Here is a 20,873-nt window from a genome sequence, read left to right on the forward strand (position 1 = left end):
ACTCCCTCTTCTTTGTGGCAACCCCTGAGATATTGGAACAATGTAGGTACATAGAAGTTCCATCTCACTGGGAAAGTCCATTCCTAAGACGCCCAGTTCTACGAAGGACTTGGGCATGGTCAGTTGGATGGTGGCATTCATTTAAAGTTGGAATATGATGTTGCTGTTGACAAATGCTGTACTCTGTTGTTCATACTTTAGCCTCACACCCAAAGAAAAGCATAAATAATTTATAGGATGATATAATGGCCCGAAAAAGGGCAAGTAATTACTTGAGCTTCCATGATTCCTTCAAAAAGGAATCAAAGCACTCTAATAAAATGAGTCAGTCCTTAAGTATTTGAACATCATTACTTCATCTGAGTTCACAGCAGTTTAATCCCAATGAAATGTGTGCAGCCAAAAGGAATTATGGTCAGAAAGTTCTAAAAAGGAATTCAATTATATCATAGCCTCAAGTCCCTAGCCTGTGTTAAGAGCCCTCCAAACGAGAGTTTCCTTCATAAGTAGTGCTGGCCGTAATACAGCACATTCTTAAATTTCTGAAGCTGATGCAATAAAATCAGCTTCAAGGATCAATTCCAATTTAAATAGGCCGCTATGAACACAGTAATTTGATTTTCTCTAGATTGCGTTTTATATCCTTACCCATTTTCATAACTTAAGGCATTTGATGTTGATTATTATTTAGTTAACCACTGAACCTGTCATTGAAATTTCTAGACTCTGGAGAAAAAGAGGAGAAAACTAGCATATGCTGAAAGTTGATCTTGTTGGCAGAGAAGGGGAGGTTAGCACTGATGATTATTTTCTATATTGGCATGTCTCCCTTGGTGGGGAAAAAAACACTTTCTCTTATAACCTAAGCGAATTCTCAGTACTGTTCTTCATTCATCCTGAATTTTAGAACAGAATGACTCCAAGGTGCTTCAACAGAAGGGGAAGGGTAGGAAATACAACTTAGCAATTCTTTATGGGTAATTCAGCTGCTTCTCAAATGCATTCCCCATTTTTTTATCTTCCTGAGCTTATGCTTAGCCTGAAACCCAAAGTGAATTATTTCCTTTCCAGTGTTGAATGAATGATGCAGCTCTGGGACAAACTAAACTTTGGAGACATGTTTCCTAGGAAGTTGATAGTCTGTCAGAATAGCATAGATGATCACTTGCCCCTAGGCTCTCAGACGAGGGAGATAGGGATAGCAAATTATGTTATCTGCCCATGTATGAGAGTTTACCTGAAGAATTTCTCAGTTCTTAACTATGTCTGTCTTGTAGGGTGTCTTTATTTATTTTGACCACCAAGAGGCAGTAAAGGATTGGATTCATGCTATGCTGAGATTGTTCAATTCCATATAAAGAACAGTTGCTGGAATTGGGTATGTCTAGTTTAACTAAAAGAAGGACTAGGGCAGACATGATAGCAGAGTTCCAATATCTCAGGTTTGCCCCAAAGAAGAGGGAGTCAAGCTATTCTCCAAAGCACCTGAGGGTAGGGCAAGAAGCAATGGATAGAAACTAATCAAGGAGAGAAGCAACCTAGAACTATAGAGATAGCTAGAACAGTGAGAAGAGTTATGATGAAAAGAAGGACTAGTGAGGGGGGGGTGTGTGACATGATAGCAGTGTTCCAATAACTAAGGGCATACCACAACTTATTCTCCAAAGCACCTGGAGGTAAGACAAGAAGCCATGGATGAAAACTAATCATGGAGAAAAGCAAGTTAGAACTAAAGAGAAATTTCCGGACACTTAGAACAATTAATCAGTGGAACAACTTGCTTCAAGAAGTTGTGAGTGATCCAACACTGGAAGTTTTCAATAAGAGTTTGGTCAACCATTTACATGAAATGATATAGAGTCTCCTACCTGAGCAGAGGGTTGGACTAGAAGACCTCCAAGGTCCCTTCCATCTCTGTTATTCTATTCTGTTGAGACGGAATTCAAAGAATCCCAATATAGCAGCGTTTCTTTCAATCTTGGCAACTGTAAGACATATGGAGTTCTCCATGCTGGCTGGGGAATTTTGGATGTTGACATCCAACCATCCATAAGGCTACATAGGATGAAACCAGCCATGTTCTGCTGCTTGGTGGTCAATCCAAGATAAATAACAGAATGTGGATTGGGAATTATTTATTTGCTAATTCATATAAAACATTGTCCCTTCATCATTCTTTAGCCAAAAAGCTTCCAGGGTGGTTTATAAATATAAGCATTGTCTCCCTTGGACACACAGACAAAAACATGGGAAGGCAAGATGGGTTAAACCAGTTTTCATCCTCCAGCAGACCTTATGAAGACTATCTGGGAAGCCAACAATTCAGATACATTGCTAGAAAAACAGTTGCCAATAGATCTAAAGCTGACCAAGCAATTGTTTTGTTTTCTTCTCTCTCTATTAAAGTTACAGGAAGTGCTTACTTGTACAATTTAGAATAGGCTAATGTTTTCCATTTTCAGATTCTTAAGAATGCTGATCTGCTAGTTACCTGAATGGAGGTCTGAGTGACAGATTTTAATTCTCTCTTTTTCTCTCTTCAGTTGACAGATCCATTCAGGCCTATGCTGAGGGTAAGATGACAACTCACCCCCTCTTTTTTCCTGTCTTGCTTTGCTATGCCACTTCTGCTTTTCTCAGAATTTTCCCCAGCTGCATTCCTCTTTGAATGTTGCCTGCCAAAGGCACTCATCACAAGGCATCATTTATTATTATTCCCCCTTTAAAAAGTGGGTCACCTTTTATGCTATATAAAAATTACTAATCATGTGGTTTGTCATGAAATCATAAAATTTGGGAAGAGGAATGGACCACAAAAATAATCTGATCCAGTCTTCAACAATGTGGAAAAAAAAAAACCCAAAACCCAATATTTTTTTTGAGAGGTGGTTATCCAGTCTCTTAAAAACCTCCAGAGATGCCAAACCCACATATTCTTTGCCTCTTCTAGTTTCATCAGATGCCAGATTTCCTCCACAGTACATCAGTAGTAGCCACCCAAGAGCATCTTGGCTTTTGCCAAAGATTTTCCAGACTGGGTATAACATAGCAAGTGCTAAGGAATTGCCCACAATATGTACTCAACGTGGCCAGCTTGGAAGCCACGGAACACATGCCAGAGAGTTGTCCAGACCACTTGGCTTTAATCAGCCCTGCAGACATTCCCACAACATGTCTATATCTTTCCAGCCATGCACCTCCTCCTTGGTGGCTGCCATAAGTTCTGCCAAGCAAACACTTCAGAGGAGTCATTGCTCGCCTCTTCCCAACTGTTCACTGCAATCAGTGGTACCTCTGATGTTCTTCAGGAGTTTTGGCCATCGTTGTAGGGATGGATTGTGTATGTGTCAGCATCTGAACAACTTTTGGAACTTGCTGAGGGGATTCCAGGTTGGATGGCTTGGGGACATGATGTGGGTAGTCCTCAAGGATGCTCAAACTGGGACCATTCTGGCCACAGTAGTGACCCAAAGCACTTTGAAGCCACCCAAATTCAAGAGCCTCTTGGTGGCGCACTGGTTAGAGTGCAGTACTGCAGTCTATTTCTGTTGACTGCCGGCTGCCTGCAATTTGGCAGTTCGAATCTCACCAGGCTCAAGGTTGACTCAGCCTGCCATCCTTCCGAGGTGGGTAAAATAAGGACCCAGATTGTTGGGGGCAATACGCTGACTGTATAAACCTCTTAGAGAGGGTTGCGGTATATAAGTCTAAGTGCTATTGCTAAATTGTTTCATATAGGCACTGGTGATATTTTTGTTTCAGTGAAATGAGTGATTGTGTCTCCACAACTCTTTATTGAAATAAATCTACATGGACAAGTTGTGGCTTATAGACTACCCAGCATCATCAGAGGTTTACTTTGCAAGCCACAGCAGACGGACATGATTATTTTTTCTTCCTCATGTCGCCGCATGTTTTTCCTTTATCACATTGACTTTGTCATTAAAGGTCAACTCCTACCAGATGTCTTAATATAGCTAACTTAATGTAGCCAATGTGAAGGCACTCTGTTTGGTCACAAGGCCTTTCCAGATGTCTGGTAAATCTGCGCATCTGCTTCTGCCCGTGTGGCAGGAGATGTTTTGTGATTGTAAAGATTCTCAGGACCTCAACTGTCGTATCCAAAATGTCCACTGTAAAATCACGTCCACAGCAATTGGAATAAGAGCGAAGGTGGAAAGAAAGCAGTTGAAGGCCTGTGTTAGTGGGTTAAATGTTTGGTTATGGGCCGTGACTGATGTCCATGCTTATATCTTTAATGCCTTATCAACCAGTTCACCCCACATCCCAAGACAAAACAGGTTGTCCTTGCTCTCCATTTTGCAAGCTGATCCTGTGACAGTGTGTGAATTTGCCTTCGTCAGTAAAACGCGCTATGTAACTTACATAAAAGGTGGTTTAAAGCACAACTTTTCTCAACTAAAAATTGTGGAGGCTGACAGTCTAAAAATAAAAACAGAAGGACAAAACCCAGACGCGATTTCAGTTTTATTGATTTTTAAATGCAGTGACGGTTCATAAAATCAAACTCCGATATGGAACTAAGGGTTTCTCTTTTCCATCATATTGAAAAATGAAATTTGGTCACCATTTTTGGAAGGATCTGAGTCTTTCTTGGGAGGGAGTGAAGTTTTCTGGAGACCCATACCGTTCCAGGGCCTTCGGTTTTGAATCTTTTGTTTAAATGTTACATAATGGTACAACTTTAAAAAAGTTTTTTTTATTTTTTGCAAATAAAACTAATAGCATTAGTCATAATTATTATTTTCAACCAACTTATATATTTCTAATAGTAATATATATTTATATAAAGTTGCCATCTGTCATTATTCGATTATTCCACATTTTCTCTTATTATTGCTCTTATTTTATTATATAAAAGTGTATACATTAACATTCTCCTTTTCTCTTATTTCTCTCTCTCTAACTTTTAATCATGTCATCCTTTGTTAAAAACATTTTCTTTCTATCCTACCTAACTTCTAATCATGTCACCAACCTACAAAAAAAAAAAAAAAAAAGGAAAGAGAGAGGAAAAGAGAAGCAAATAAAAACAACACTAAAAACTTCTATCCATCATATCTTGCCCACTTCAATACTTTAATTGCTATTTTTTTTTTCTTTTTGACTTGATATTCCTCTCTAGAGCAGGGGTGTCCAAACTTGGGAACTTTAAGATTTGTGGACTTCAACTCCCAGAATTCCCCAGCCAGCCGGCTGGGGAATTCTGGGAATTGAAGTCCACAAGTCTTAAAGTTCCCAAGTTTGGACATCCCTGCTCTAGAGGAATGCTACAACTTTTGTGAAATTAAAAAGCAATTGCTCTCATTAGTGTCTGGATAGGAGACTCCTTATAGAACACTGCATTGTCTTTTGTGTTGAAAAAGGCCCATAGATGGCAATTATAAAGCAACAACAGGTTCACAATTAAATTTCATTATTCCTATAACCAAGGGGTATTATTTTCAATACTTTTTAATGCTTGTTTCTTTTGTAGAAACCAGGCAAATGGTGTGCTATGCATGTTCATATTGCTTGGCAGATATACCACCATCAACAGAAAGTCAAGGTGAGCTCTTTTGGGCAAAGAATGATTGATTGATTGATTTCTCTCAGACTGTTTATGGGGTCTATAACTCAATGGCAGACCAAGAGTTTTGCATGGAAAAGCTTTTGGGTTTAACCCCTAAAAGTTCTCAAGAAACCTCCAAGAGATCCAGTCAATAGAAGCTCCTCTGTTCCTAATGCTTTGGAAAGCCACTGACATTCAGATGAGGTAATACTAGACCAGCCGGCCTGTTTAAGGTATTTCTTCCACTTATATGTGTCAGGAAGAGAACCCGTGGTCCTTCAGTTGACATTGACATTGACATTGAAACTATAGTTCTGTCAAGTGCAAAGAATCAGGACCATTCATAAGGATTTACATGGAAGATTTATTCAGGCCTATACATAAGAATCTGGTCAACTAAAATTCAGCAGTAAATTAGCACCAGATAAGAGTCAACAGAATTCCGGAGGAATTGAACTAGAAGCACTTGCAGGAATGCAAGGACTCTAAACTGATGACAGACTTAATTCTGCTCCCTCTCCTGCTTTTTTCTTACACGTTCAGCATCATCTCAGTGGCCACAGGTTACTCAGTGCTCAATTCTATACTATATGCCAGGGGTGTCAAACTCAATTTCATTGAGGGCCGCATCAGGGTTGTGTTTCACCTTGGGGGGCATAGCCAGGATGGGTGTGGCCAGCTCAACATCACTCATTGAGGCTCCGTTTTCAGCTGGGACACCCTCCTGCCGCCCTCTGCCAGCAAACACGGAGCTTGGGGAGCCCACTCGGGCTCGATTTTTCAGCCGAGACAGCCTCCTGCAGCCCTCTGCCAGTGAAAACTTCAGGGTTGACAGGAGGTCCCCAAGCTTCCTTTTCGCTGGCAGAGGCACTGCAGGCTGGTCCTTCATTGTTTCCAGGGCGGCCCCATGGGCCAGATCTAAGCACCCCCGGGGCAGGATCCAGCCTGTGGGCCTTGAGTTTGATACCCCTGCTATATGTCCATTGTCCAGAATATTAACTTCTTGCCTTCCAGTTCATAAGCATGGATTACAAATATTAGCATCTATAAGACATGCCTTATAAAAGGAACCTATTTATTTTATTAAAATAAATTTAATAAAATAATAAATAATAAATAAATAAAAAGGAACCTGACCTCGCCTTGATTTCCAAAATACTAATGGTATGTTCCTTTTTTTTTTCCTTTTGGGAAAAAAAAACTTCATGTTTTCTTTTTTTTTACCCTATTTCAGAAACAGATGCAATCAGATCCCCATAAATTGGATTTTGGTTTGAAACCTGAATTTCTGAGCAGACCTCCAGGTCCTAGTCTTTTCGGGGCCATCCATCATCCTCATGACTTAGCCCGACCGGCGACTCTTTTCTCGGCAACCAGTGAGTTTGTAAACCGCCCATCTGTAATCTCTGTTTGGGAATAGAAGAGGAAGAAATGGAAGGGTGGGTCGTACGATATAGACTTCAGCAATATGCGATCGTGTTTTACCATTGATAAGTATCATCAAATAAACAAATAACTTTGTGAATTTAAATATAAGTGTCAGACTTTGGAAGCCCTCTTTTCATTGGGCCTTCAGGCCTGCCACATGTTCTGCTGTGAGGAAATGGGAGGGGGGATTACACAGAGTGTGGGTCAAGGGTGGGTGGGTTCCAGCTGCTGCTACTGCCGATTCGCTCAGGGGTGTGCCACATGTTCATATGCGCAGTACTAAAAAATGCTTCTGGGCATGCGCAGAAGCAAAAAACAAGATGGTGGCGCATATGGCACCAGGGAGAGAACCAGTTCTGGGGCATGGCAGGCCGAGTTACTATCTACTCGCCCGAACCGGTCCGAACTGATAGGAAACCACCTCTGGTGTGGGTGATAAATAGTCAAAATAACGTTCCTTTCTCAGAGAGTGAAGGCCATCTTGCCCTGCAGCTGTGATGAGGTGAGTAGGAGACATCTCCAGTTTTGGATGGTGCCTGATTGGACCATGTGGTTGCTGGGCAGGTGCTTGGACTTTCATTTGGGTGGAGAAAACCTGGAAGCTTTCAGATTCGGGTTTTCCTAGATGTGCCAATATGACGTCTCTAATAAAATGGAACTTTGAGGAAACTCAAGCCTTGGAGTCTTCTTTCGTTGGGGGGTGTTACTTGGAACCCTGGCATTAACCCGAATCTGAACGTTTGACTCTCCAAGAAAGGAATGTTATTTTGACTATATATCACCCATACTCACCCAACATTGGAGTGTTACTTGGAACCCTGACAGTAAGACCCTGGCAGTTCACCCGGTTTGCTGTTATTTTAAATGCATTCTTCTTTTGATCAGAATTTTGTGGGGGTAGTTTGGATGGAATATGCGTGTATAGGTAGTCCTCAACTTAACAACCACAATTGAGCCCAAAAGTCTTGTCTTTAGACAGTCGTTAAATGACTTTTGCCCCATTTTACAATCTTTCTTCCCACAGTGGTTAAGCGAATCACTGCAGTGGTTAAGTTAGTAGCACGTTGTTAAGTTAATCTGACTTCCTCATTAATTTTGCTGGTCAGAAGGTTGCACAAGGTGATCACGTGACCCCAAGCACTGCAACCATTATACATATGAACCAGTTGCCAATCATCCGAATGTTGATCATGTGACCATGGGGCTGTTGCAATGGACATAAGTGGGAAAAACAGTCATAAGTCACTTTTTCTAGTGCCGTTGTAACTTGGAACAGTCAATAAGCAAATGGTGGTAAGATGAGGACCACCTGTGCTGTCCATATGCTCATTTGAGATAATCAGATACATTAGAATCGAAATATTGGACGGGGCTGTTTAGGCCATTGAATTCAATGTGTAGGAATCCAGCATCCCAGCCTCTCTGCTAAACCTGAATCCAAACTCGGATACGGTGGTCACTCTACAAGTGCTGTACTCAAATGTTTTGGTTTGCTTGCTTTTGAATTTGTTTTGCTAGGTGCCGCCCATCCAGCCGGTCCGACGTTTGGCCCTCCCCCGCACCACAGCAACTTTCTCAACCCCGCGGCCCATTTAGGTAAGTGGAAATTCTCAAAGTGAAGCGGTCAGAACCTTCTCGCATCTGTTCTGGACTTCAGGATATCGTCCAAAGGTCCATGATGTCGAGCAGATTGCTGAGTCTCAGTCAGCGTCCACTTGGGAAACAGTTTCCGATCCTATTTATTTTTCATCTTGAGTTCTTTCGCGGAGAAAAGGTGGGATGCAAATGTCAGAGATTATCCACAGAGTTGAGGTTGCAAATGATTTTTAATCCGCATCAGTTGGGAGAAGAGCATTTATACTTTAGAACAGGGGTCTCCAACCTTGACAGGTTTAAGATTTGTAGACTTCAACTCTCAAAATTCCTCAGCCAGCTGGCTGAGGAATTATTGTGGCCTACCGGTGGCCAGCAGAACCGGCAGCAGAGTCAGGACAGTGAGGAGGTTGGGGTTGAACATGGGCCAGTCCTGGGGGCGGAGGAAAGCTCAGACAAAGGGCTCTGCGTCAGAGGCAGAGAGGGAGTTAGACAGCAGTGAGGCAGAAGAACAGCTGGAGCCTGTTCCCAGTGTGCGCGTGAGCAAAGCTGCCAGACAAGAACAACTAAGAAAGCAGGGGCGATTTAGGAGTAGAGCCACACCTTGGAGGTGATTTGCCCCTCCCCTAGGAAACAAAAGAGGAATGAAGGGAAGTGGGCTTTTGCAGGAAACCATTTATTATTATTTATTTATTTATTACTTGAACTTATTAGTCGCCCCCTCTCCCCACAGGGACTCGGGGCGACGTACAAAAGTATTATATAGCGTACAGAGGAGGTAACAATAAATAAATAAGTTACAATACCTAAAAAAGTTAAAACCCCAGTGAAATTAACCCTTAAAAACTAAAATTACCAATTAAAAATGCCCTGGGCTGGAGAGATTGTAGTATTATGCCAGGTCAGCTAGTCGAAACAGGTAGGTTTTCAGCTTCATATGGAAGGAGCGAAGGTCGGTTGTTGTCCTGATGTCTGGGGGGAGGTCATTCCAAAGGGTGGGGCCCACTACAGAGAAGGCCCTACTCCTGGGCGTCGCCCTCTGGCACTCTCTGGAGGACGGCACCCGGAGTAGTCCCTCTCTGTGTGAGCGGACGGGTCGCAGGGATGTATGGGGCAGGACGCGATCCCGCAGGTAACTAGGCCCTGTGCCATGGAGCGCTTTGAAGGTGGTAACCAGCACCTTGAAGCGCACCCGGTAGGCCACAGGAAGCCAGTGCAGCTCGCGCAGGATGGGTGTTATATGGGAGAACCTCGATCTCCCCATAATTACCCGCGCGGCTGCATTCTGGACCAACTGCAGTCTCCGGGTGCACCTCAAGGGGAGCCCCATGTAGAGAGCGTTACAGTAGTCCAGGCGAGACGTCACCAGCGCGTGAGTGACTGTGCGCAAGGCCTCCCGGTCCAAAAGGGGCCGCAATTGGCGCACCAGGCGAACCTGGTGGAACGCCCCCCTCGCCACGGCTGCCACGTGATCTTCCATAGACAGCCGGGCATCAAGGAGGACGCCCAAATTGCGCACCCCTTCCACCGGGGCTAATTGATCGTCCCCGATGGCCAGCGATGGCATATGCTGGTTGAACCGGGAAGCCGGAAGCCACAGCCACTCTGTCTTGGAGGGGTTGAGCCTGAGCCTGTTGTCATCCATCCAGACCCGTACGGCTTCCAGACACCGGGACATCACTTCAACAGCCTCGTTGGGGTGGTTTGGGGTGGAAATGTACAGCTGAGTGTCATCAGCGTACAGATGGTATCCCACCCCAAAACCACGGATGATCTCGCCCAGCGGCTTCATATATATGTTGAACAGGAGAGGCGAGAGGAGCGACCCCTGTGGGACCCCACAGATAAGGGGCCTCGCGGTCGACCTCTCCTCTCCTGCCAACACACATTGCGTCCGGCCAGAGAGGTAGGAGCGGAACCATCGTAATACGGTGCCCCCGACCCCCAACCCCTCCAGACGGCGCAATAGGATACCATGGTCGATGGTATCGAAGGCCGCCGAGAGGTCTAATAGGACAAGGATGGAGGAACAACCCCCATCCTTTGCCCTCCAAAGATCATCCACCAACGCGACCAAGGCTGTCTCCGTGCTGTGACCGGGTCGGAAGCCGGACTGGCGCGGGTCTAGATAATCAGCTTCCTCCAGGTGGCGCGGAAACTGCTGAGCCACCACACTCTCAACAACCTTCGCTAAGAAAGGAAGGTTGGAGACAGGACGGTAATTTGCTAGCTCCGTTGGGTCCAGAGAAGGCTTCTTGAGCAGGGGCCTCACCACCGCCTCTTTCAAGGCGGTTGGTAAAAGGCCCTCACTCAGCGAAGCGTTCACCAGCCCCAGTAGCCAGCCTCGTGAGCCCTCCCAGGAGGCCAGTACCAACCAGGAGGGACACGGGTCCAATAAACATGTGGCTCGCAGTCGCCCGCGGAACCTGTCCAAATCTTCGGTGACAACAGGGTCAAACTCCTCCCAGCATGGTCTCTCAAGACTAGCCTCGGACGTCCCCACTGGAGCACTGAGGTGGGTCCATCCCCTTCGGATCCGATCGATTTTATCCTGCAGGAACTCTCCAAATTCCTCTGCCCGGCCCAGCAATGGGGGGTCCCGCTGCCCCTGTGACAAAAGGGAGCGGGTCACCCGAAACAGGGCGGCAGGGCGGTTCTCTGCGGACGCTATAAGGGTGGCACAATACTGACGTTTGTTCATTTGGTCAGTTCAAGAGTGGAAAGTTCTGTTGGTGATTATAAGAGACTCTGTGCCAAGTTTGCCTTGCCCTGCGTTTGGAAACTAGATATCTGGCAGTGCTCCAATTGAGATAAGGTGCATGTTGATAAACATTCCTCTGAAAGACTGTTTACTAAGCCTTGCTGACTGTGAATGGAAGGAATTCACAGTCGTGTAAACAAAAGACATTTTGCAGGGACCAAGACTTTGCTTCTGGCTTTCTAAGGAAGCCTGGGTCAGAACAGGAACTCTGGGAGTTGCAGTCCACAAGTCTTAAAGTTGCCAAGGTTGGAGACCCCTGCTTTAGAACACGAGACCTTCCATACGTTAGTGTGGTGTGCAGCCTGTCCTTTTTTTTCATTTTATTTCAAATGTGGCCTCTTTATCTGGGCTTTCTTCCTCCATCGCGTCAATACGATGCTTTGTATGTTTGGGTTTGTGGGTTTGGCAACACAAGGTGAAGAGTGAATCAGTGTGATGGTTTACTTCAATCCTCCACTGAACTTTTCCACATCCAAAGAGCAGAGTGACTTTCCCTTTATAATTCCCCCCCCCTCCCCAACCTTAACTTTAATCTTGGTGTGACTTAACATTGCTTAAACCTAAGAGGGTGCCATGGCACAATGCCTTAAAGATGCTGGATTTGTCAGCCAGCAACGGTCGGCACTCTGGCCGTTCGAGCCCACGGCACCACGGGGTGGAGTGAGCTCCCGTCATTTGCCCCCAGCTCCTGCCCACCTAGAAGTTCAAAAGCATGTAAATCCACCTTTTCTAGATTGTCTTAGCTTTCCATCTCTTTTCTTTTTAAGGACGTGTCCCCTTAATGCTTTGCTTGCCCTGGCCAACGACAAGCAAGCCACGCTTTGCTCCCAGGAGGTAACACCCCTCCCATTAGCATCTTTCCGTTTGGTTTCAGAGACTTTTAATCGGCCCACGACGTTCACCAGCCTTGCAGCCATGAGCAGCAATGCCTTCGGGGGACTTGGCAACCATGCCGTTAGTGAGTAAATTCTCCTTCGGCTCTAACTACATCATGCTTTGGGGTTGGTTTAAGTAGCAAGGGTGATAGAACAGTAGGTCTGATTGACAATGGGGACATAGGATTGGCCAAGGAGCCCTTCTCTTAGAACAGTGATGGCTAACCATTTTGTCCTCGCGTGCCCACTCCCATAATACAATGTGTGTGCCCTCCCCCCCCTGAACATGCATGCACGACCCCACCCCACCCCATTTTGGGCCTAGCAGGCATCCCTGAAGCCTCCTGGGACCAAAAATGGGGCACGGGGAAGGGGGGTTGTGCAGCACTCCCCCTATGGGCTGTTTTGGGCCTAGCAGCCTCCCTAAAGCCTCCTGGGACCAAAAATGGGGCACGGGGTAGGGGGGTTGCGGAGCACTCCCCCTATGGGCTGTTTTGGGCCTAGCAGCCTCCCTGAAGCCTCCTGGGACCAAAAACGGGGCACAGGGGGCATGCCGCACCTCCCCATGCTCCCCCATACCCCCATACATGCGCACATGACCCCTGCCCCACATGCATGCACACGCGTCTCCCACATGCGCCCCGCTCCCTGCACAAGTGCAGCAGAGACCCGAGAATCTGCTGGCTGGCGGGAGGCGCACGTGGTGGAGGTGAGCTGGGGCGACCGTTCGCATACCCGCAAGAGGGCTCTGCATGCCAGCTGTGGCATGCATGCCATAGGTTCGCCATCACAGTCTTAGAGGATAACAAAGTTAACATTGCTATGAATCCATTGGGAGGGTCATCCAGCAATTCAGCATAGTTTAGAATCACAAAACTATACCCATCTTATATTCAATTCTGAGCTTAGCTGGAAATTTCGTTGAGGCTCTGTCCTACTTTACGTTAAATGGAAAAAGGAAGGAAGGAACGAAAGGAGGGAAGGAAGGAAGGAAGGAAGGAAGGAAGGAAGGAAGGAAGGAAGGAAGGAAGGAAGGAAGGAAGGATCTTTGTGATACGACCTGGGTTGAGACAGGTTGACTGGCTCAAAGTCACTCAGCTGGATTTCATACCTAATGACAACCTAGAACTCACAGTTTCCTGGTTTCTAGACCAGTGCTTTAAGCAGTACAGCAGACCGACAAGCTACCTTGAGTTGACCAGAAACAAAGATGAGATTTTAAAAAAATCTTGCAAAAAATAAAACAAATATTAATTTACTTACTATTATATATTGCTTTGGGCTTTGTTAAATGTATGTTTTTCTTTTGTATCTTCATGTGACTGGGAGTTTAAATAGCATTTTAATGCTGATCTACGCTGCTAAAAATCTCAGAAATTCACCATATAACGTTGAGGTCAATGATGAATTCTGAATGATCATGTCATCTAAGACAAAAAACTCTCCTGTTTCTATGAAGGCATCTTGAGTATATATTCGTATATTTCCTCAGACATTGTAATAAGAATGTTATGCTAAATGGCTTTTGTAAAAGAGGAAGTCAAGTCAGGGGCAGATTAAGCCATTTACTTCAAGAGTAGTAGCTCTGCCAATAAATCATAAAAGCTAATCTCCTAAAGACTAAACTGAAAGGTTCTTGCCACTATAGTATTTCATTCAACCAATAAGTAGGACCTGCTCTTTGGAGTTGGAAAAAAAATATCACAAACCACTGTTGTCCATGTTGCAAAATATAGACACGACTAGACAAAAAGAGTGCTCCGAAAACAGAAAAGAATGATATTTTTTATGAATGTTTATATTAAGCAGTGAAATTCATAAGATTTGATTGCATCTGGTAACAATGGCAAGTCAATTGAATTGGGTTGAATGTATCCTATCACCGATTGAACTCACAGTCCCTTATAAAGGACTGCTGGAAAGGAAGGCCCTAAATAATTTATCTCCAGTTTTAGGCTGATCATCTCGAAAACCCCAGAATAACATCTGTCCTTGACCAAAAGCCTGCATTAAATGACCCCATATGTTTTATGAGATATCTTACCCATATTGATGGATTATATGCTGTCCAGTCTTTGTTGACGCTTATGGACCACATAAATTACTGTTTCTCAATCTTGACCACTGTAGGATACATGGACTTCAATTCCCAGAATTCCTCAGCTATACCTCCATAGATTTTCTCCATAATAACCTGTTACCTCCATAACCTGTTGCTTTCAAGCCTTCTAGTAGTTTTGCCCATATTCCTTCCTGTTAATAACCCAGTGGAACAAACAAAGACAATACTACAGAAATAGAGACTGCATGATTTTCATTATCAACTTTTATAAAAGGAAATATGGCCGGTGTTTTCCCTTCATTCAAAGTGCCTTCAAATCCAAAGCCTTTATAGGCAGTTAGCAAAAATTTTAAAGAAGAAACAAAGGGAAAAAAGAAGGGCTTTAATTTAAAAAAAAATCAGTGAATTGAAAAGAAAGGAATCTTATTATTAAGCATACACAACATTCCTGCTTGAATGAACAACAGGAATTAACCTGCATGTGGGCATGTCTGTTGACTTAGGAAGTTATGGATTTGGCCATTAGTATATTATGTACATTAGGGACATGGTGGCTCAGTGACTAAGATGCTGAACTTGTCGATCAGAAGGTCAGCAGTTCAGCGGTTCGAATCCCTAGTGCCTCGTAACGGAGTGAGCTCCTGTTACTTGTCCTAGCTTCTGCCAAACCAGCAGTTCGAAAGCACATTAAAAAATGCAAGTAGAAAAATTCCCACTTTAGTGGGAAGGTAACAGCGTTCTGTGCACTTTCGGCATTTAGTCATGCCGGCCACATGACCAAAGAGAGGTCTTCGGACAGTGCTGGCTCTTCAGCTTAGAAACAGAACACTGCCCCCTAGAGCTAGAAATGACTAGCACACATGTGCGGGGCAACATTTACATTTCCCTTTACTATATGCACATTATGAAGATTTAGGGGCATGGAGGGAGTCAAAAAAGCCAAGATGGAATCCTTGACCCCACAATCAAAGCCACAATGGGACACATGTAAAATAAAGAGGGCTTCAATCACGCAGTCCTGATTTTGACCATTTTGAGTTCGTTTGACCCTTCCCTATAGATCAGGGGTGTCCAAACTTGGGAACTTTAAGACTTGTGGACTTCAACTTCCAGAATTCTGGGAGTTGAAGTCCACAAGTCTTAAAGTTCCCAAGTTTGGACACCCCTGCTATAGATGCTCCTGCTTTTATTGACTATGTTCTAGTCTGCTCCTGTGGGTTGCCATCTTCTCTGTGGGTTTTGGATGCCGCAACTATTAAGGATTGCCTTCTTTTGTCACAATGCAAGGAAGACTAAATATTTTCCTTAAACCAGTGGTGCTCAATGCGTGGGCTCCTGAGGCTGCCAGGGACCCTTTCAGGGTGTCCCCCAAGTCGAATAAATATTTAATGGTTTCTCACTTTTAATTTCCAATGCAATCAATATTAATAGATATAACCCACTTAAAGCAAAGCTCTGTAAGTTTGCTCAATCATTTTTAAGAATGGAAAGGGGTCCCGAAAACCAAAATATTTGAGAACTCACTACCTTAAATTGTTGATTTGGTAAAAAAAATTGCCTTAATTTTGTTGATAATCCTGCAGTGAAGGAAAGGACAGTTTTTTTCTATCTAACTTTCCTTCCCAAGTAATTTTTTTTAAAAAATAGTTCAGATAGTTTTCCTTGTAGAGGTCTCAATACTTTATATGCCTTTATATTACATTGTAGATTGTTTTAACAAACACAGAAACAAACAGGCTCCAAATGTTTTTTTATGCTGGGCTCATGCTTTGTGCTGGGCTCATTTCCCAATGAGTTTGGGATTGGGTTTGTGTCCTTTAATACTGTCTTAAGCTTCATTTGGATGCTCTCTTCCTGTTCAAAAAAGAAATAAAAACTTAGCGGCGGAGTCGCCTAAATGGCTCCCCCTGCCTTTCAACAGAGGGATTGCATCTCTTCCCCTTAAATGAGGTTCTAACGATGGTCTATTCATCTCCTTTCCTTTTCCAGCTCCCCATAATAGGTATTCCTTTTAAACTCTTTGAGTGCTGTTAAAATAAACAAAGTTGGGTTTGATTGGTAAGTACGGTCCACTGAGCATATTGCTTTCTGTTTCTCCCTCCCTCCCCTTCACCATTTCAGCACCCAACGCTATGTTTGGCCACAAGGATTGCCCCGGCATGCAAAGCTATAGCAACCCTCACGAGCCTTGGAATCGTCTGCACCGAACGCCTCCTTCGTTTCCGACTCCACCGCCCTGGCTGAAGCCAGGTGAGCAGGAACGCAGCGCGTCCGCTGCAGCTCATGAACGAGACAGAGATGTAGATAAAGGAGACGCTTCCCTTAGTAAAGATGACAAAGAAAGGTATGAAAAGAACACAACATGTATGAGCATCACAAGGGAGACTCCGGGATACGGAACCACGCCAAGTTTTATTCCCTCTTTAAAAGATACTTCACTTGTGGTTCCAGGGACCATCAATGGTCAGTGATGACACTATAAATTTTCAATAAAGGAGAAATATTTGTAGCTCAGGATTGAAATGAAGGGTCCTTGGTGCTCTCTGAGCATGGTTGTTTTTTTGCAGACGTTTCATTACCCAAACTAGGTAACATTAATGCCTGTCACTGGCACTGATGGTGTTACCTAGTTGGGTAATGAAACGTCTGCAAGAAAACATCCATACTCAGAGAGCACCAAGGACCCCTCACTATAAATTATCCATGTATACCAATATCTCTATCTCTGTCTCTGCCTTTCTATCTATGGCCAAAATCTTGTAAAATTGTCAAGATTTTAGCCAGCATGTTTTGACATGCTTGCTTGAAATCTCACAAGCTTTTGATATTCCTGATGAAACTTCCTGCAAGATTTTACAGGGGAACGCTAACATCCTTTAAGATCTGGGGATTCGGAAATATTTGCCATTTAAAAAAAAAAATCTGCATTCAATTTTGATTTCCTTAAATATTGTTCTGGGAAGTTCCATTGACATGATGCCAACGTGTTGGTAATGTCTGAGTTACATCATGGTCCTCAAAAGCTTTTTCATGATGACATGCTTTGCTTAAAAGAATGGGTTGGGAACTACTGTTTAGAAATCAGCCCGGGAAACACGTAAATGTTTCATATCTGACTTTCCATCTGATGCTTTCCTTTGTAGATCTTCAAATTTCATTTTACAGAACTTTGTCGCTACAAAATATTTGGAGTTGATACTAGATTAAGATTGCAACCTTAATGTGTCAGAGTTTGTTGCAGAAAAATCAAATCCAGAAGCCCACACAGATAACTGATGCAGCAGGATTCATTAACTTCTTTATATACATAAGAATAGATGAATAAATGTACATTACCAACAGGTGGTTCTTCTAAGTAAACACAAGGCAGGAGAGTTACAGGCAAACACAAGCAGGTTGGCTTCATTTCAGCAAACAGACTGCTTGTTTACTTCTCAGAGCAGCAGATTGCTTTCTTCATAAGTTTCTGTTTCAATTCTCTGCACAGACTCAGATCTGTTTAAGTTCCCATTGGCTGACTTAGCTGCTATGCCTATTCATTGGCTGACTTTGTTCCCTTGTCTTTCCCAGTCATGAATATTTTAACAACCTGCTCACTGAACCCAAAATAGTAGTTAGCGTCCATTGCATTTCAAACCATTTAAATACAGGTAGTCCTCGACTTACATCAGTTCATTTAGTGACCACTCAAAGTTACAACGGCACTGAAATATGTGACTTATGACCATTTTTCACACGTAGGCCTTTGCTACATCCCCATGGTCACGTGATTTACATTTGGATGCTTGACAACTGCTTCATATTTATGACGGCTGCAGCATCCTGGGCTCATGTGATCTCCTTTTGCAACCTTCTGAAAAGGAGTAAATGGGGAAACCAGATTCACTTAACAACCGTTTTACATTTAACAAACTGCGGTGATTCACTGGCCTAGAAGAACACTTACATCAACAACATGAATTTTATTTCTTGTTAAACACAGGCTTGTATGGTAACACAACTTTGTATTGTAGCTGGTTTACAAAGTACTAAAGTACCTAGATTAGAAAATCAATCACACAGAAAGCTCCTTCCTAATAAACCATGAATATTCCATCCATGGTGATAGGCTTAATCTTCCATTATGTTCTGACCTGGGCTTCCCCAGTAGCACGAAGCCAACTCCTCATCCGATAAACCCCTTTTATTTAATTGACAGTGAATTCCTCTCCAGAAAAATCCCAGCCCACAGTCTTTCAAGATAGTTCACAATTACTGACCTTTATCAGACTTGGAGAGTGGCCAGGCTGATATCTGTCAGACACCCAAGAATACAGGAATGAACTAATTGTCTCTTGCAAACTCCACTCCCCTTTTGCTCCTCTTTTATTCCCTATGGGAGGGGCATTCACTGTCCACCTGTGGTTTTGCTCCCAAGTCGACCCTTGTTCCTTAGCTGTTCCCTTCGTCTGTGCACGCACACTCTGGGAACAGGCTCCAGCTGTTTGTCTGCCTCACTGATGTCTGACTCTGAAAGCAGCAGATAACTGTCAGATGGCCCTGGCCCCCACTCTGCCTCTGAAGCACAGCACTCGTCTGAGCCTTCCCCAGACTCCAGGACTGGCCCATGTTCCTCTCCAACCTCCTCACTGTCCGAATCTACTTCCAGCTCCAATGGCCACTGGCGGGCCATAACACATTACCCAAAATCTTTCCTAAAGACAACTCGAATTATACCTGGAAGCTAACTGGCAGCCAAACAGCCCTGGAATGGCAAAAGTGGTCATAGGTTTTCGGGCAATGATGACATAACATTTTAAGTTCAGTTGTGCTGTTCAATTCAGCAATCTTTCCATATTCAGCTGAGGCCTACAAGACCATCTAATTTCTTGGATGTTCCTGTTAAACTGCGCCCATGCTCTCAATATTTCATCTCCTTACATGGTTTGGCCTGAAGGATGAGAGCTTGTGCATTTTTTACTGATGGATCAATTTATTTCACTTTCTAGGAATGATTCTGTTCAGTTATCGCTGTTAGAAGATACTGGATTTGAATTATGTTTAAGCTTAAAGGGTCTGTTTAGTTATCTTCGTGTAAACATAGAACAGTATTTAAGTTTCACCACTAATCTTTTTCCTTCTAGTATATTAATTCCTTCTTTAGGTGTCCCCCCCAACCTTTTCTTAGCCTTTGACCATAAAATTGGATGGACAGGTAGATGGATGGCAGAATAGTTTGTGTAGCATCTTTCCAGGCAATTTAGTTCCTATTTGGTGTTATCTGGCAAAGGGTAGAAAGAAGTTTGGTGAGTCTTGAAACCAATTGTAGAAAAGAAGAAGGTCACAAGAATTAAATGGTAAACAAATCCACTAGAGTCTAATCATTTAAAACAACAACAATAACAACAATAATAGGACAGACAGACATCTGACCCATAGCATGCCTGACATCACTATTATGGAAAAGAAAAAAAGTCTGGTTCATTGATATTGCAATTCCAGATGATGCAGGAATTTAAGAGAAACAGCTAGAAAAAATAATGAAATATCGTGATTTACAAATTGGAGCTGAGTGATTGTGGAGGAAGAAATAAATGGTTGTACCCAGGGGTGGGCTGCTGGGGATTCGCAGGGCATCGGGAGAAAACCTCTAGCTATGATTTAATAATGATCCTGTTCTCCCCTGCCCCTCCAGGTTGTACCATAAATCACATTCTCCAACGGAGCACTTTCAAGGGCTGTAGGGGTCACTGCCCTCCGGCTGCTGCGGGTAACCTGGGATACACCCTTGAGAAAGATATCCCTGGAATGTCCTTCTGTTTGTGGCTCCCATGCTGCTTCGTCAGTGTCCCATCCCCCTTCCTATGGCAACTCGAGACCAGGCCAGGGATGCTTTGCGAGTTGACACTGTCTTCTGCAGTTTGCCCAAACTCATGTTCATGGTGTCAATGACGCTATCTAATAATCTCATCCTTTGCCATCTTCTTCTTTTGCCTTCAATCTTTCCCAGCATCAGGATCTTTTCCAGTGAGTCCTCCCTTCTCATTAGGTGGCCAATGTATCTGAGTTTCTGATGGAATAGAGGTCTTCTGAGTGAGGATGTTATCTGTCTGGAACACAAGTATGTGTTAGCATCTCCATTGGGAACTGACACCTTGTGTCAACACTACTAAAATAAACCAGGCTTTAGTGCAACTTCCACAGTCTACTGCGATCCCGTATTCTTGGATTAACACTCTCATTATCTCTAAATAACTGAGGTCGTGAATGAGCTGGAAGGTGCCAGGTTGCAGCGGGCTGCTTTGATATACAAATGGCAGGGAGATAGAAGACTTCTAGATGATGTTGGAATCTGATCCTCCCCTGCTCTGATCTATGGCCAAACTCTTGTGGCCTGCCAGCAACCTGTGAAGCTAGCATCAGCGAGCAGTGGACAGTGAGGAGGAACATGGGCCAGTACTGGAGGCTGGGGAAGGCTCTGTGTCAGAGGCAGAGAGGGGGCCAGAGCCGTATGCCAGTTATCAGCTGCCTTCAGAGTCAGACATCAGTGAGGCAGACGAATAACTGGAGCCTGTTCTCAGTATGCATATGCACAGAGTTACC

General features: G+C 43.8%; 1 protein-coding gene across 1 annotated transcript in view; it reads left to right on the top strand.

Annotated features, from left to right (window-relative positions):
- AUTS2 (activator of transcription and developmental regulator AUTS2) overlaps window positions 1–20,873 on the top strand; it is a gene marked incomplete at its 5' end in the record, with an annotated part of 1,133,928 nt that overhangs the window by 1,107,026 nt on the left and 6,029 nt on the right. The window contains 6 exons of the mRNA XM_081941406.1: window positions 2,544–2,573; window positions 5,498–5,569; window positions 6,807–6,948; window positions 8,519–8,596; window positions 12,229–12,312; window positions 16,413–16,635. Of these exons, the coding sequence (XP_081797532.1) occupies window positions 2,544–2,573; window positions 5,498–5,569; window positions 6,807–6,948; window positions 8,519–8,596; window positions 12,229–12,312; window positions 16,413–16,635 (629 nt within the window). The remainder of the gene's footprint in view (window positions 1–2,543; window positions 2,574–5,497; window positions 5,570–6,806; window positions 6,949–8,518; window positions 8,597–12,228; window positions 12,313–16,412; window positions 16,636–20,873) is intronic.

The sequence above is a fragment of the Natrix helvetica genome (genome assembly GCF_964273705.1).
Source record: "Natrix helvetica genome assembly, chromosome: 2".
Taxonomy (NCBI): domain Eukaryota; kingdom Metazoa; phylum Chordata; class Lepidosauria; order Squamata; family Natricidae; genus Natrix; species Natrix helvetica.